The sequence below is a fragment of the Chrysemys picta genome, chromosome 3 (assembly GCF_011386835.1).
Source record: "Chrysemys picta bellii isolate R12L10 chromosome 3, ASM1138683v2, whole genome shotgun sequence".
Taxonomy (NCBI): Eukaryota; Metazoa; Chordata; order Testudines; family Emydidae; genus Chrysemys; species Chrysemys picta.
Genome location: NC_088793.1, coordinates 119,633,332 through 119,647,822, shown reverse-complemented (window position 1 = coordinate 119,647,822; position 14,491 = coordinate 119,633,332). Strand labels below are relative to the sequence as shown.

The window sequence follows — 14,491 nt, the reverse complement described above, 5'->3', positions numbered from 1 at the left end:
CTGGGACAAGGCCTCCAGGGGAACAGGAGGGAAGGAGGCAGGCCCTTGGGGGAAGGGGGGGGCGGCCCCCCCACTTTGGGGAAGGCTCCAACACCCTTGGTCTCAGGACAGATGCTAGGACTTTATACTGTCCATCATTTCAAATTACATTTTCATTCCTGCATTATCCTTCCAGATTCCCCTCCTACCAAAAAGGGACTTCACAGGACCCTGACGAAGCAGGAAAGCAGCCATTTCCAAGAAGCCATGAGGTCAGACCCCTGAATGATTCAGTCAGTGAGAACTGAAGTAAACTGTAGCAGGTCACGCTGCTTCAGGAGCGCTGGAACAATTTTTATAGAGGGGATGCTGACAGCCATTGAATCAAACTGTAAACCCTGTATATGATGGAAACCACTTCAAGCCAGGGTGTGTGGCAGCACCCCCAGTTCCAGCACCTATGCGCTACTCTCCAGACAAAGGGCCCAACCCTGCAGAGTCTTACTACTGAGTATGTAGTGCTTACTATCATGAGTAGTCCCATGCAGTTGATGGGGCTCTATGCAATAGTATGCTCAATGTCCAGTAATAAGGGTTCCGGCCCATGAGGTCAGATGCTCCAAAGGAGGGTTTGGAGAATAAATGGGGACAGGCTGAAAAATTATGTGAGCCCCGTGATTGTTCATTGAACTGAAAAGCCCTGCTACTGAGTGTTGATTAATGTTTGTGAAGCACTTTGGAGATGAAAAAAGCCGTATAATTATGTCCCACTTGAAGCGACAACCGGTCAAATATCATTCTCTTTAGAAAATTAGAGGAACAGATCCCATTTCTTACTGGTAACTAATTCCGGAAGCAGCAGTTTTGCATTACTGTGGTATATGCAAGAAATCGGGGTTTACAACTCACCTCTAGATTCCTGTGCCCTGGCTGTTGGAGTCTAACGCCCAGATCCTCAAAGCTATGTAGGTGCCCTACTCCCATAGATTTCAGAGGTTACAAGCATGGGGCCTGCTCCTAAAAATGAATGATTCCAAGTGGAGTGGGGTCAAACTGCCTTCTAACTAGGACAGTGAGCAAACAAAGCTGGTCTGCCCCTCAAAGACTCCTGAACTCACAAGGTTTTCAACTTGAGCAAGGAGAACAAGCCATCCAATTACAAGACCAAGTTTCCAATGAGTTAGTACAGTCACCTGATATCCACTATCATCAATGCGTTGGCCCCAAACCATCCTCTCCCCCACACCAAGTGGGAAGATCACCATGGTTCACAGATGTACTACAGCGGATGAAGTGCACACACAGAAAGTTAGATTGCCAGTTGCGCAAAACACATTCTGAATCATTCCACCAGCAGCACAAACAACTTTTACAGAACTTAGCCACTGGAGAAAAGGAGGCAAAATGAGCCTCCTATTCCTCCACAGTCAACACAGAAGAGCTATTTTGCATAGTGTAACAGGTAACTGACCCAGACTGCATAGCCCAGACATCAGATCCAAGCATCGAATATTGCAAAAAAACTGTCAGCATACTTCATTGACAGGATCAACTGAATACATACGGAGCTAACATACCCCTGACCAGATCGTATTATTGACCCCACCAGCCCCGACTGAGTTTGGCCTCCTCACACATCACAAAGTTTAAGATGCTCTGAAAAATATTAGGGCTACAACATATAAAACCAATCTATGTTACTCATGGCTGGCAAAAGCCAGTGAAGAACAACTATGCCCACTACTAATGGAAATAGTCAATGCCTCCTTCAGAGAAGCATATCTATCAAACACCTTGAAAAATGCAATAGTTCCTCCAATCTTTAGGAAGCCTGAACCTGAAGCTCTCTCCACTATCATCCCGTCTCCAAACTCCTGTTCCTAGGCAAAATAATTGAGAAAGTAGTAACCACCATGCTTCAACAATATGTGGCATCAGCCAACCTCCTGGATGCCTCACAATAAGGATTCAGATATGGGCATTGCACAGAGATGGCTCTCGTGACACTAAAAAGTGACCACCTCATGGCGATAGACACAAGTAACAGCTCCTCCTCTCCAAAGGCCTACAGAGATCCATATTATCCTTACTTCTCTTCAATAGCAACATGAGACCACTGGGAGACAGAGACATGGTAGAGGCTTAGTTGCCCAGGCTGTCGACTCTCAGCTATATATCTCATTCTCAATTGATGCAATCACCACTGTTACTATAATGTTAGAAATCCTACAGGAAATTAGTTATTGGATGAAGACCAGCTGGCTCGAGCTGAACCCAAGTACAACTGAAACGATACTGGTTGGAAACTGGCCAAGATGCTCTCTCCGCCTTCCAGTGAAGGCATATAGCTCTCATTCATCAAAGTGGTGTGAAACCTCAGGGTCCTTTTTGACTTTTTGTTAAAGGTGGATGACCAGGTATCATCAGTTTCCAAAAATGCCCTCTTTCACCTCCAGCTTGCTAAGGAAGTTCATTGTTTCCTCCTGGATGAAGACCAGGCTGCAGTGATCCAAGCATTTGTCATCTCCAGGTTGGATTACTGTCACTCACTGTATCTGAAGCTGCATGGGTTCCAGCTTGTGAAGAATGTAGCTGCCAACTTTCTCCATAAGTCAAGCCACCATGAGTCCATCAGGCCCATGCTCAAGTCCTTTCATTGGCTCCTAGTCAACTTCCAATGCCAGTTTAAGGTTTTGGTCATCATTTTGAAAGCAATTTATGGATCAAGCCCCAGATACATCAAAGAACAAATTTAAATCTGTGACCCACTGCAACAGCTGTGCTCTTTTGGGATGATGCAGATTGCAAAGCCCCAGACGGAATGCCTGAGAGCTGTGATAAAGCATTCTTGGCTGAGGGAATCAGGCTATGGAACAGTCTTCCCGAGGAGATCAGACACATCCAGTCTGACTGTGTTTAGGAAATGTTGCAAAACTTTTGAGAAAACTATTCTACTGTGACACACAATATGAACATTCTCTTCTATTTCCAACCCCTGCCACCTTAATAAAAATACAAAAAAAAATAAAAAAAGGCCAAGCAAACAAAAACCTTGCCCCAGGCAGTGTTTCAACCGCAAAAAGGAAGAAGTGCAAGAGACTCCATGAAGTCCACCAGGGACTTCGCTATTGCTATTGATTTTATGCAGAAGGCACTCAGATACTACAGCAACTGTTGGCTGTATCAAAGCCTATGGGCTTGTCTACACTTGAAGCGCTACAGCAGTGCTGTTTCAGTGTAGACACGACTTATGCCAAAGGCAGGGATTCTGCATCGTCAGAGGTAATCCAGCTCCCCGAGAGGTGGTAGCTAGGTCGATGGGAGAATTCTTCCGTCAACCTACCGCTGTCTACACGGGGACTTCGGTCGGCTTAACTATGGCAATGTCTACAGTAGAAATCTTATAGTGGCATAGCTGCACCGCTATAAGGTCTCCCGTGTAGCTGCTGTATGTCGGCAGGAGAGCATCTCCCGAGTGTTGCCCACACCGGTGCGTCTGTTTGTGAAACTTATATCGATCAGGGTGTGTGTTTTTTTCACACTCCTGACCAACAAAAGTTTTAGCGACAAAAGTGCTAGTGTAGCTATAGCCTTAGTCACTCAGGGATGCGGATTTTTCATGTCCCCTGGGTGACATAGCTGGGCTGATCTAGTTTTCTAGCGTAGACTAGCCCTAAAATAGATGGATAAGACAATAGCACTAGCAGGAGCTGCTCTGTGTGGCTGCTTCAGGCAGAGAGGGGAGAGAGTATCTTTATCCTTTCCAATGAGGAAAAAATGGTAAGGGGTGAGGGATAGGACAAGTCATCATTGACTGCTGGTGATGAACTGACTGGGGGAGAAAAGTGTGTGACTGAACTGGAGGAAGAGAGGAGGACATGTATGAGAGTAGGAGAGGGAAGAGAAGAGATTAAAGCGCAAACTAGGAGGGGAATCAGGCAAACATATAATACTTCAAAATGTAGAACCTTCCCATCTGCAAGAGTATTGGGGAAGATTTCCTCTCCCAACAAATTAAATGGAACCCCTGAGTTTATATATGTCGGCTACAGCATGGAACTAACACATTTCTTTTGGTGTCAAACAAATATTCAGATTTCCTCCTTTCTCTGTTAAAAACTTAAAAAAACATTTTGCAGTTCTAGCATAGAAAAGAAAGGAAGCAGAGGAGGTGGGGTGGGAGTGAAGGAGGGACGACACTAAAACTTCACTGAGGACAAGCAGAAAAATTAAAAGATAAACAACCATGGAAATTTAACCTTTACAGTGCACTGTTTTAAAGGTCACAGTATCATTTCCAGGGATGCCTGGAATTATCAATTTTCATGATTATCAAGTGTGAAAGAAATCAAGAAAATAGGAAAATGAACATCCAAAATTTGACATTTACTTGCCGTTTGCTGTATTACCAAGTGGCGCTGCTTTAGATAACAGAGAAGGTCCTGAAGCTACTGTAGAATAGAATACTGTGGGCTTGATTCTCATCTCACTCACATGAGTATTAATTAGGCATAACGCTACTGAACTCGATGAGGTTACGCAAGAATAAATCTGGTGTGAGATCAGAATCCAGTCCTGTACATACATGTCTGTGTGTGTAACAAAAATACAGTCCATTCCCTCTAAGTCCTTATCACATAAGTGCATAGTCTGTTCATGTCCTTAGTAATCACCTGGTCACAGTCTCGTTCCCTTGGACCTCATGTAATCCCAGTCCCTTTACGTGGATAGAGTATTATGTTGAAGTGCATACTGAAAGCTACCCTCATCTGCACACTGTCTCTGGATAATGCATACAAATATGCACAGCATCAGCTAAATGTGCAAACATGGGGGTTGAGTGGAAAACGACAGATTACACAACAGCACTCATATAGTGTCAATTTTCGGTTACTAGAAAAACCATTTGCCTACAGTAAAGATTTTTAACTCAAGTTAACTGATTTCTAGCTAACCTGAATTAGCTAACATATTTGTACATGCTAGTCTTGGCACTCCACAAACATGTGTATCCTGGAACATACAAATGTGATAGCTAATTCGAATTAGCTGGCAATCAATTAACTTGAGTTAAAAACTCAAGGGTGACCAGAGTTTAACCAATGAAACAGAGGTGAAGGACCCCATGGAGAGGATAGTTTAGTCAGGGAATAAAGCATAGGACTTGGAGCTGGTAGATCTGCTGCTAGTTTGTTTCCACTAACCTCAAGCAAATCATTTAATCCCTGTTCCTCAGTTTCCTCGGCTTCAAAAAGGGAATATGAAATGATCTGCCTCACTAGGGTGGTGTCGCGATAATTAATTCATTACATTTTGCAAAGTACTTTGGGATTCCAGTCCTATGATTCTATGATTGTATTTCCACAGAGCTTGCTTATAAAGTATTTTTTATTATTATTATAATATCCCATTAACAATTCCCTAGTGAGCTTCGCATGGACTGTTATTTTTTGCATGGATTTATATTCCAAATTTATGTCACAGGCACCTAGAGCCTGGATCTGACAATTTTTAAGGAATTATAAAGCACATAAATAAAATGATCCAATTCTGATAAAATGCAACTTCTATTTGCACAAGGTAATCTGTCCCCATCCTCTCTCTCCGTGCTATATGACAGACATATTAATTATAAAGTGGATGAACATTGTGGAAGAAGAGACTACGCAAGTAAGGACATGAGTTGAATAATGAAAGAGCCATTGGATATACTACAAATGAAAACCAAAGGGCTACCTCAGTGCCCACTATAATTGACACCATGACCAACATATTATGTTGAATTAGGAAAGCAGTAATGGAGAATTTTACATCTGACTTTTTCAAAGCTCAGTAAGGTGTATTCTGTGGTTCAAAAAAATCTTTTTATTTTTATTTTTAAAGGAGATTGATTGCTTCAGGCCCTCGTCTCTCTCAGCTTTATTTTCAAAAATTGGTGGGTCCATTTACTCATTCAAAGATGTAAATACAAATGCACAACTAATGCATAATTCACAGACACAGTCACTTTTATTGCTTGTGCACACTGGACAACTGCAAGTTCTAATGACCAGTTAGATAAGTAACTCACATGCCTTATCCCAGTTCACTTGAATCACTGAGATAATTGCACAAACGCATTAGGTGCATAACAGCACAGTCCCTTTTTGCATGCATAATTGCACAGGGCTAATTTTGAAATGAGGCCCCAAATGTTTCCGTATACCAGGAGTGAAATGGCCGCGGATGACACAGTAATTTAGAATTCACATTGTCCAATGTTTTTGTCTAGTGCAGGGGTCGGCAATGTTTGGCACGCGGCTCGCCAGGGTAAGCACCCTGGTGGGCCAGTTTATTTACCTGCTGATGCGGCAGGTTTGGCCGATCACGGCCCCCACTCGCCGCGGTTCGCCGTCCCGGGCCAATGGGGGTGGCAAGAAGCGGCGCGGGCAAGGGATGTGCTGGCCGCGGCTTCCCGCCGTCCCCATTGGCCCGGGATGGTGAACCGCGGCCACTGGGCACCACGATAGGTCGAACCTGCCGCGTCAGCAGGTAAATAAACTGGCCTGGCCCGCCAGGGTGCTTACCCTGGCGAGCCGCGTGCCAAACGTTGCCGATCCCGGGTCTAGTGCATGAGACCTTTTGAGGTAAATGTTCATAATATTTAGATGGGCTCTTAGTCTCAGTTCTGAGGGAAATTGTTCTTACAATGTGCTCATTCTATTGTTTGTGTTGATTTTTAGATGTGTTATTTCATAAAACATGAATATAGGTATTAATTTCCCTTCTGTAAGTGCCATTACCTGCTGATCATCAGGAGTCCATATGCCACAGGTGATCTGACTCTCCAAGTTAATCTCCGAAGACCAATGTCTCTGTCCACTGACTGAACCAACCAGCACAAATCCATCCCTATAGGAGATGAGTGCTTGAGTTCCATCATGGCTCCATGTAAAGTCGCTCACCTTAACATATACATAGATAAGAGATTAGACATTAATCATGCAATAATTTCCAAGTTATTATAATTAAGGCACCATTGTACAGCACCAAATGAGGATAGTTTAGCCAAAGGGCTACACAGTTAGAAGTGTGGTACGGATTTGTATGAAATTTTGGTAAAATGTTAAATGTGCTAATTTCTTCTATTATAGCAGTTTTGTGGTTTCATGGATGTTTCCCAACAATGAATAAGCAACAATATTAATACTTAGCATTTTCATGCTACCTTTCATCTCAAGATCTCAAAGTGCTTTTCAAATGTTAAGTTAGCCCTGCAAGTATTACTATACCCATTTTATATATGATTTATTATGGAGAAGTTTAACATGGAATTAATATACGGTGTCATAAAACTTGCTTAGAATAGCGCATTTTTATCACATGGCAATGGAAATCAGAAGAGTTCCTGATGGTAATTAATTGAGGGTTTAGCAATTTCATACTGTGCCACCAGTGAAAAACTCATTAATAAACTGAGAACCAGTAGCAAGAGTTTAAAAGAAAAAACTTTTTGAGATTGTTAACTAGATACAATGGGATAAAAAAGGACTATTCCTTTATCACGTTCCCTCGGAGTGAAATTCACCAGTGGGCCACTAAAGTCCCACTTAAGTCTTACTTAAGCCTTGTTTTGAAGACTTAAGTAGAGTGTGAATCTTGTCCTTGCTTTCTGCCTCATAGCAAATTTCATCCTGTTTGTAAAACCCAAGCAGCTCAGTGTGGCAGGAATTTCTATGACACTACCTGTTTAGTCATTTCAATACAGAAATGTCTTTAAAAAAGGAAGATTGCACTTTGCATTTTCATCTTTTTCATTTTGAACCTCTTATGATTTGACTGGTCTTGACTAAAGAGAAAATGTTCATACCAACCTGTGCCCCGCGATCATTCACAAGCTCCACAGACCATCTGCCTTCATATTGAATCCAAACAAAAATTCCTCCATCTGCATCGCAGGTTGCCAGTTTCTGGAATGGTTCATTCCATCTCACCAGTACAACCTAAAGAGATTCCAAACAAATGCAGCATTACCATGTCTGTATACAGTGTTAACAAGTGTTTTACAAGAGACTCAATTAACTAATACTGCAAAATAAACAATGTCACATTTAAATTCTGAATAAGATCTACAAAATAGTAATTTTCGGCATAATATCATGCAGCTCTCAAGAACAGCTGGACTCATTTTATTACAGGACTCATTTTATTATGGCTGTCAAGCAATTCAGAATTCTCCTAACTATCAGGCCTTTATGGAAGACATCAGATACCTTTGAAACTAACAAAAACATGTTGTATGTGGTAATCCAGAGTTCCACTGCAGAAAGAGTAAACAAACCTTGAAGTCCCTGTACACACAATCTGCCTTTCTCAAACCACTTTCCCCTGCCCCTCACCTCGAAGGCTACCAGATTCCCTGGGCCAAATTCTCAATTCTGCTGACTTCAGTGGAGCCAGGTCCACTTTCACCAAGGTTGAATCTAGCTCCCTGCATCAACAACCCTTTAAAAACATTCCAGACTCCCTAATTCATGAGAACTAGGAACATAATTTAACTTGAATGTTTCTTCTCTGCTACCGATTGCAGAGGGAATGAGGCTTTGGGTTCTTCCTTCTCACATTAGAGACGTTTGGATTCTTCCTACAGAACTTAGCCAAGCTAAAACCTGCCATGACTGGTCTCTCGTTTATAATTAGCATGAAGTTAAGTTAATAAATGAAGCCATTTTAGAAGCCCCAATATGCACCTGAAATGAACCATGTCATCTTAGTGCAGGGGTGGGCAAACTTTTTGGCCCGAGGGCCACATCTGGGTATGGAAATTGTATGGCAGGCCATGAATGCTCACGAAATTGGAGGTTGGGGTGTAGGAGGAGGTGAGTGCTCCAGCTGGGGGTGCAGGCTCTGGGGTGGGGCTGGGGATGAGGGGTTGGGGGTGCAGGAGGGTGCTCCAGGCTGGGACCGAGGGGTTCGGCAGGTGAGAGGATGATCAGGGCTGATGCAAGGGGTCGGGACATAGGAGGGGGTCAGGGGTGCAGGCTCCGGGCAGTGCTTACCTCAAGCAGCTCCCGGAAGTAGCTGCATGTCCCCGCTCCGACTCCTACGTGGAGGCACGTCCAGGCAGCTCTGCGCGCTGCCCTGTCCGCAGCCGCTGCCCCTGCAGCTCCCATGGGCTGCAGTGACCAGCCCATGGGAGCTGCAGAGGTAGCACTTGAGGCGGGGGCAGCATGCGGAGCCCTCTGGCTGCCCTACGTGTAGGAGCCGGAGGGGGGACATGCCACTGCTTCCAGGAGCCGCGTGGAGCCACAGCACGCACGGAGCGAGGCAAACCCTGGACCCGGCTCCCCGGCGGGAGTTCGAGGGCCAGATTAAAACATCTGAAGGGCCGGATGAGGCCCCCGGGCCATAGTTTGCCCACCCGTCTTAGTGCCTTAAACAGAAATTAGCCTTAAAAAACATTTACCTTCTGCTCTCATCTTTCACATTTTTTTTTCTGATTTAGTTTAATTTCCAAAATGTCAGAATAATCCAACTAGGTATACATACAGACTCACCACCATATAATAGCATAATACATGAAAACTACAGACAAAAATATTAAATTGACAATTATGAGAGTGTAAATTTAGTTGTTGAATGGTCAGAGTCTAGGGTGGGTGCCTGCTGAATTGTTAGACAGCACACATCTATCCAATAAATACTCTTCATTTCCCAAAGAACAGGACTATGTTTCCTCAAATTCATTCGGATGTTCACTAAAATGGGATGGTACTCTTGAAGGGCCCCATTTTGCGGCTGATTCTGCACAGGAGTATCCTTGCACCCATGAAGAGCCCCACTGAAATCAGGCTCTGTACAGAGCCAGGATCAGGAGTTAAATTTGCAACATTGGGACTTAAATTTACTAGGTAAAACAAACTCCTGTACCAGTTTATGGACTGTAAAGGCCAGATCTCCAGCTGGTGTCAATCAGCATAGCTTTCCATTCCTGAAGGATCAATCTTGTAGCTACTGAAATAACCCAACAGAAATTATCTCCTGGTGCACTGTATAGGACTCTTGAGTAAAGGTTCCGGGGAGAAGTGGGTGTGGTGAACCTCTTCCTTGCTCTCAAACAGCAGAGCAGAATCCCTCCAAACACTCTGAAAAAAGCACTAGGCCATACATCCTGCTAGAGTAATAGCCTCACACCACAGCTCCAAGTGGCTTCTCTGGAGAGGGTGTCCAGCCCTGAGCTGGATAGCTCATCCAATGCTGTCAGGCACACAGACGGCTTTTCTTTAGAAGAGCAGTAAGCAGCACATTGCTCTAGGCTGCTGTGAACCATCCTCCACTCTGGGCTGGAGTTGCAGTCGAAACAGCTCTGCTGCCCCATCCCTGAGCTGCTCTAGCAGAGAAGGACCATAATACCATAGCCCCATGCCAATATTGGTATTATATGTAATATGTGTATAACATGTCTTATTATATAAATTAAACATATACAGAGCAATCACTTCATTCACATTGGGGTGAAATGCAGCAACCATGTAGGGCAGGGGTTCTCAACCTTTTTCTTTCTGAGCTTCCTCCCCTCCCCCAACACGCTATAAAAATTCCACAGCTCACCTGTATCACAACAACTGTTTTTCTGCATACCCAGTAGATTAAAAGCCAGGGCCAGCGTTAGGGGATAGCAAGCATGGCAACTGTCCAGGGCCCCATACCACAGAAGGCCCAGTGAAGCTAAATTGCTCGGGTTTCAGATTCAGCCCTGGGTGGTGGGGCTTGGGCTTTCTGTCCTGGGCCCCAGCGCGTCTAACGCCGGCCCCTCTCTGGTTTATTTTGGCGGACCACCTGAAACCTGCTCACAGCCCCGCAGGGGGCTCCAGATCCCTGGCTGAGAACCACTAATGTAGTGGAATGCACCAATAATGCTCAACAGTATTATGAAGGAAGTCAACAAAATACCTTCTCTAACAGCCTTCTCCCCAAATCTTTAGAGGTGGGGGAAGTATTTGCAGCTCCACTGATTTTAAATGGAGTTATGAGTGCTCCACACCTCTGAAAATCAGGCCCTTAATGCCTAGATAGTACTGTGACTGGACTTTTCATAGACAAGATAGACAAACTGCAAGGGGAACTTAGGTACAGGAGATAAACTAACTGCTCTAACAACATTATAGTTCTTATCTAATCCCATAAAAGCCTGAGTTAAGATGTTCCTGCATTTTAAGATCACCTTGTTGTGCATGGCTCTTATAAGGATTTGAGACGAGGATATGATTTTACAGATAACACTTACTAATTGGCCTGCTGACATGAGCTAAGGGCACAGTGACAATATTTAACTTGAAATGCCCTGGCTCTTATCTATTTTCAAATGGAACCTTAGGGAAACTTGATGATTTCTCTCTCTCCTTCTCGTGATTATGGTATAAATGGAAGCAAAGAAGATTGGGTGGAAGCGACCCTCTAACAGAATATCTGTGCTTTCTTTGAATTTGATACACTGTCCAAGAGTTCATTTAGATACAGACATTCATACAATTAGAATAATTAGATCCTCGTATACTCTAATATACATACCTCTAGTGTACCCAAACTATCCAATTTAGTAACTTTCTGGCCAAATCTCAGCCTAATGTGAGCTGCCATGATCAAAATACTAAAGAGCCTCTGACATTTAGAATCATAAACTCACTTCTATAATTACAAATGAAAGTAGGGCAATGACTTCATATGTCTGGTGGTAGCTAACTCCAAAATAAGTCATTTTTGTGACAGCATTTTATAATCCAACTTTTTAAAAACACAGAGCAGATGTTCTCATTTCACAAGATCATGTTTAAGATGTTTCCTTCATTTAAATTTAACATCTGGCCAAAAGTGCTGACTCCACAGCTGCTCAAATATCTCCAATTTCATTTTTGTCACTTACTGTATTTGGAGGAGAGATAAAGAAAGGAAGAAAGATTGCCCAAACCATTCAGATGACTTTTGAATCGGCTAAAATGCATGAAAACAAATTAAAGGTGAAACTCACCCCTGAGCAAAGAGCCCGACCAAGGCCTATATAATACACCCCACCACAATGCATAAGCTTCATTAATAGCCCAAATTCTCAGGGTATAGCTACACTGCAATGTAAGCCCTTAAGTCCTGGCTTGACTCAGGCTCAGACCCTCCACCCCAGTAGGGTCCTGGAATGCCGGGTCCAAGCCCTGAGCTAGTAAGACTTGTGTGTAGATGGAAGGTGGGCCAGGCTTGTGCCTAAGTTCAAACACTGGGCTTATGTTACAGTGTACACATACCTCCAGAGACTCCAAGCTTGTGTTACCGTTAATAATCTCCATTGGGCTTTCTGGGCCCAGATCCTCAAAGGTATTTAGGCACCTAACTCCCATTTCTGGGCCCAGATCCTCAAAGGTATTCAGGATCTGGGCCCTTGTGTCCTCATGTAGCTACTCATAGCTAATATTTTGGGGGGGAGGGGGTTAGTAAGCTCTAATATATTCTAAATAGTGCTTGAGCCAAAGGCCAACAAAATCAATTGGAGTCTTTCCATGGACTTCAACGAGTTTCAGATCAGGCCCTTTTTGTTACGTTTCTCTACAATATGTGATGATGAATTTGTTTGAAAAGTAAAGCATTCAAAATTTTCCACAGTTTTTGTCTTCAATGTCAACTTCATTTTGTTGAATTACATTTAATTAATACAAAAGGCACTAAAAACTCTCCACAAGAACTGACTGCATTGTTATTATGATGACATGAACACAAAAGAATCAGCAAAAAGGAAAGCCTTTGAAAATCATTTTTCATACAGTATTAAGGCTTTCTTATTCTTGTGACACATCTTTTGCTTCCATATTATAAATTAAAACTCAGCACATTTATGCAAGGATTAAATGTCATTTTTTTTATTTGAAAAATCAACAACAGACACTGTGGAGCCCAAGCTCTAGTGCAAGACTTTAAACGGGTAAAGAAATATTTTTAAAGCTCCTTGTTTATCTAGATCCCAAATTTGGCTGGCAAGGGACAAAATATGCTTCCATCTTTTCTTAAAACCAACATGTAAATATATTGTTTATTAAGGCCCTACTTAATTTGCAATATTGTGGAAATTGCGGATTCCCGCAATATTAGGCTTGCACTGGAATTTTGATTTTAATTAGCTTACTTTGCACTGTCTGAAGGTTTGCATACATTTTCAGGTTTGCAACACACACTTTTCCCCCCATTAGTAAAGTAGAATCCTATTTAGCTGAGCTGATAGTGGCTGGGGCTGTCAGCCCCATACATGGCAGGGCTCCCACGCATTAATGACTTTAATATAGTTGCAGCAAAATGTCTGGTTATCAAAATATTAGCAGGGATAACATAATACTTGAGTGTTTATACTGTTTCAGCAATTTTTCTAAAACAAACAGGTCTTCTCCATCTTTTCCAAATTACTGCAATTAATAAAGGTCCATTATTACTTCTCCGCAATTTTCTACGTCTTGTCCGCAACTCAGCCGTAATTATGTGATTATCATCCTGCAATTCAAAGTAGGGCCTTATTATTTATTAAACAAAAGAAGTGCTGTATATCAGCCGTGATTATTATTTATATTCTGATAGCACCTAGAGCTCCCAGCTGATTTGCCTGAACTCTGTTTTTGTTTTCTTGACTGTGTGTATGATCAGTGATTAACCTTGACTGCAACAGGAGAAGCTCTTACCACACCAACCCAGGAGGAGGGGGACGGGAGCTGTGCTGTTTCGCCAAGCCAGAGAGAGCTGCCTTGCACCCCATACCCCTCACACACAGTCCCTTGCTTTACCCTGAGTGTGATTTCTAGCCAGATATAGCTATGAACAATGTTAAGCAGGGAAGTCTCAGCTCAGACTTTTCAAGACAGACCACCCTGCCCACAACATAGTAGGAAAGTTACACTAATTTTGCACTTCCACTGAATGCTAAAAAGCAGCAAATTAAACTGCTATGTTCAGTCATTCTCTGGCCTATTTACATCTGACATGGAATACTGGGGCAAGTCACCACCTAATTTGGTGCAGTATCCTTAAGAAGCAGTATTTCAGATTAGTACCAGAGTAGAAATTGTATTCCTGCAAAAAGTTAATTGGCGACCACTCCTGAGACATATATGTCCATTATCGTGATTTTATCAAGAGTCTTGCAATATTCCGTGTTTTCCTTAAAGCTCCAGCCTTTAGAGCCATACAAAGTCAGGAAAATCTCAGTTTTTATTTAAAAAGAGAGAGAGAGAGAGTTTCTAGCTCTCCTGGTTTTGGAGAAAAGCTTGAAAACATGAATCTTAAAGGCTCAAAAACCAGAAGGGAAATAAAAAGACCAATTTTTTTTTTAATTTGTGATTTTTCAGCCAAAAATATTCCATTCCATGATACTGGAATCTTTGAGGTTGGCAACACTGAAATATACTTGAAAGATATATTTTCAGTTCTACACAAGCATGCAAAGTTTATTTCAGCTACACTTTCAATAGGCTCACGCAAGTCTTGAAACATCATCATTATTTTT

At 42.7% G+C, this 14,491-nt stretch overlaps 1 protein-coding gene across 8 annotated transcripts in view; it reads right to left on the bottom strand.

Moving 5' to 3' along the window:
• TULP4 (TUB like protein 4) overlaps positions 1 to 14,491 on the bottom strand; it is a 265,339-nt gene that overhangs the window by 83,974 nt on the left and 166,874 nt on the right. For all 8 annotated transcript variants that reach the window (XR_010599732.1, XR_010599733.1, XM_065588891.1 and 5 more), the window contains 2 exons: positions 7,833 to 7,961; positions 6,762 to 6,923 (listed from right to left, as the gene is read on the bottom strand). Coding sequence is in view for 5 of the 8 variants with exons in the window: in XM_065588891.1 (XP_065444963.1) it covers positions 6,762 to 6,923; positions 7,833 to 7,961 (291 nt within the window). In the remaining 3 variants the exon portion in view is untranslated. The remainder of the gene's footprint in view (positions 1 to 6,761; positions 6,924 to 7,832; positions 7,962 to 14,491) is intronic.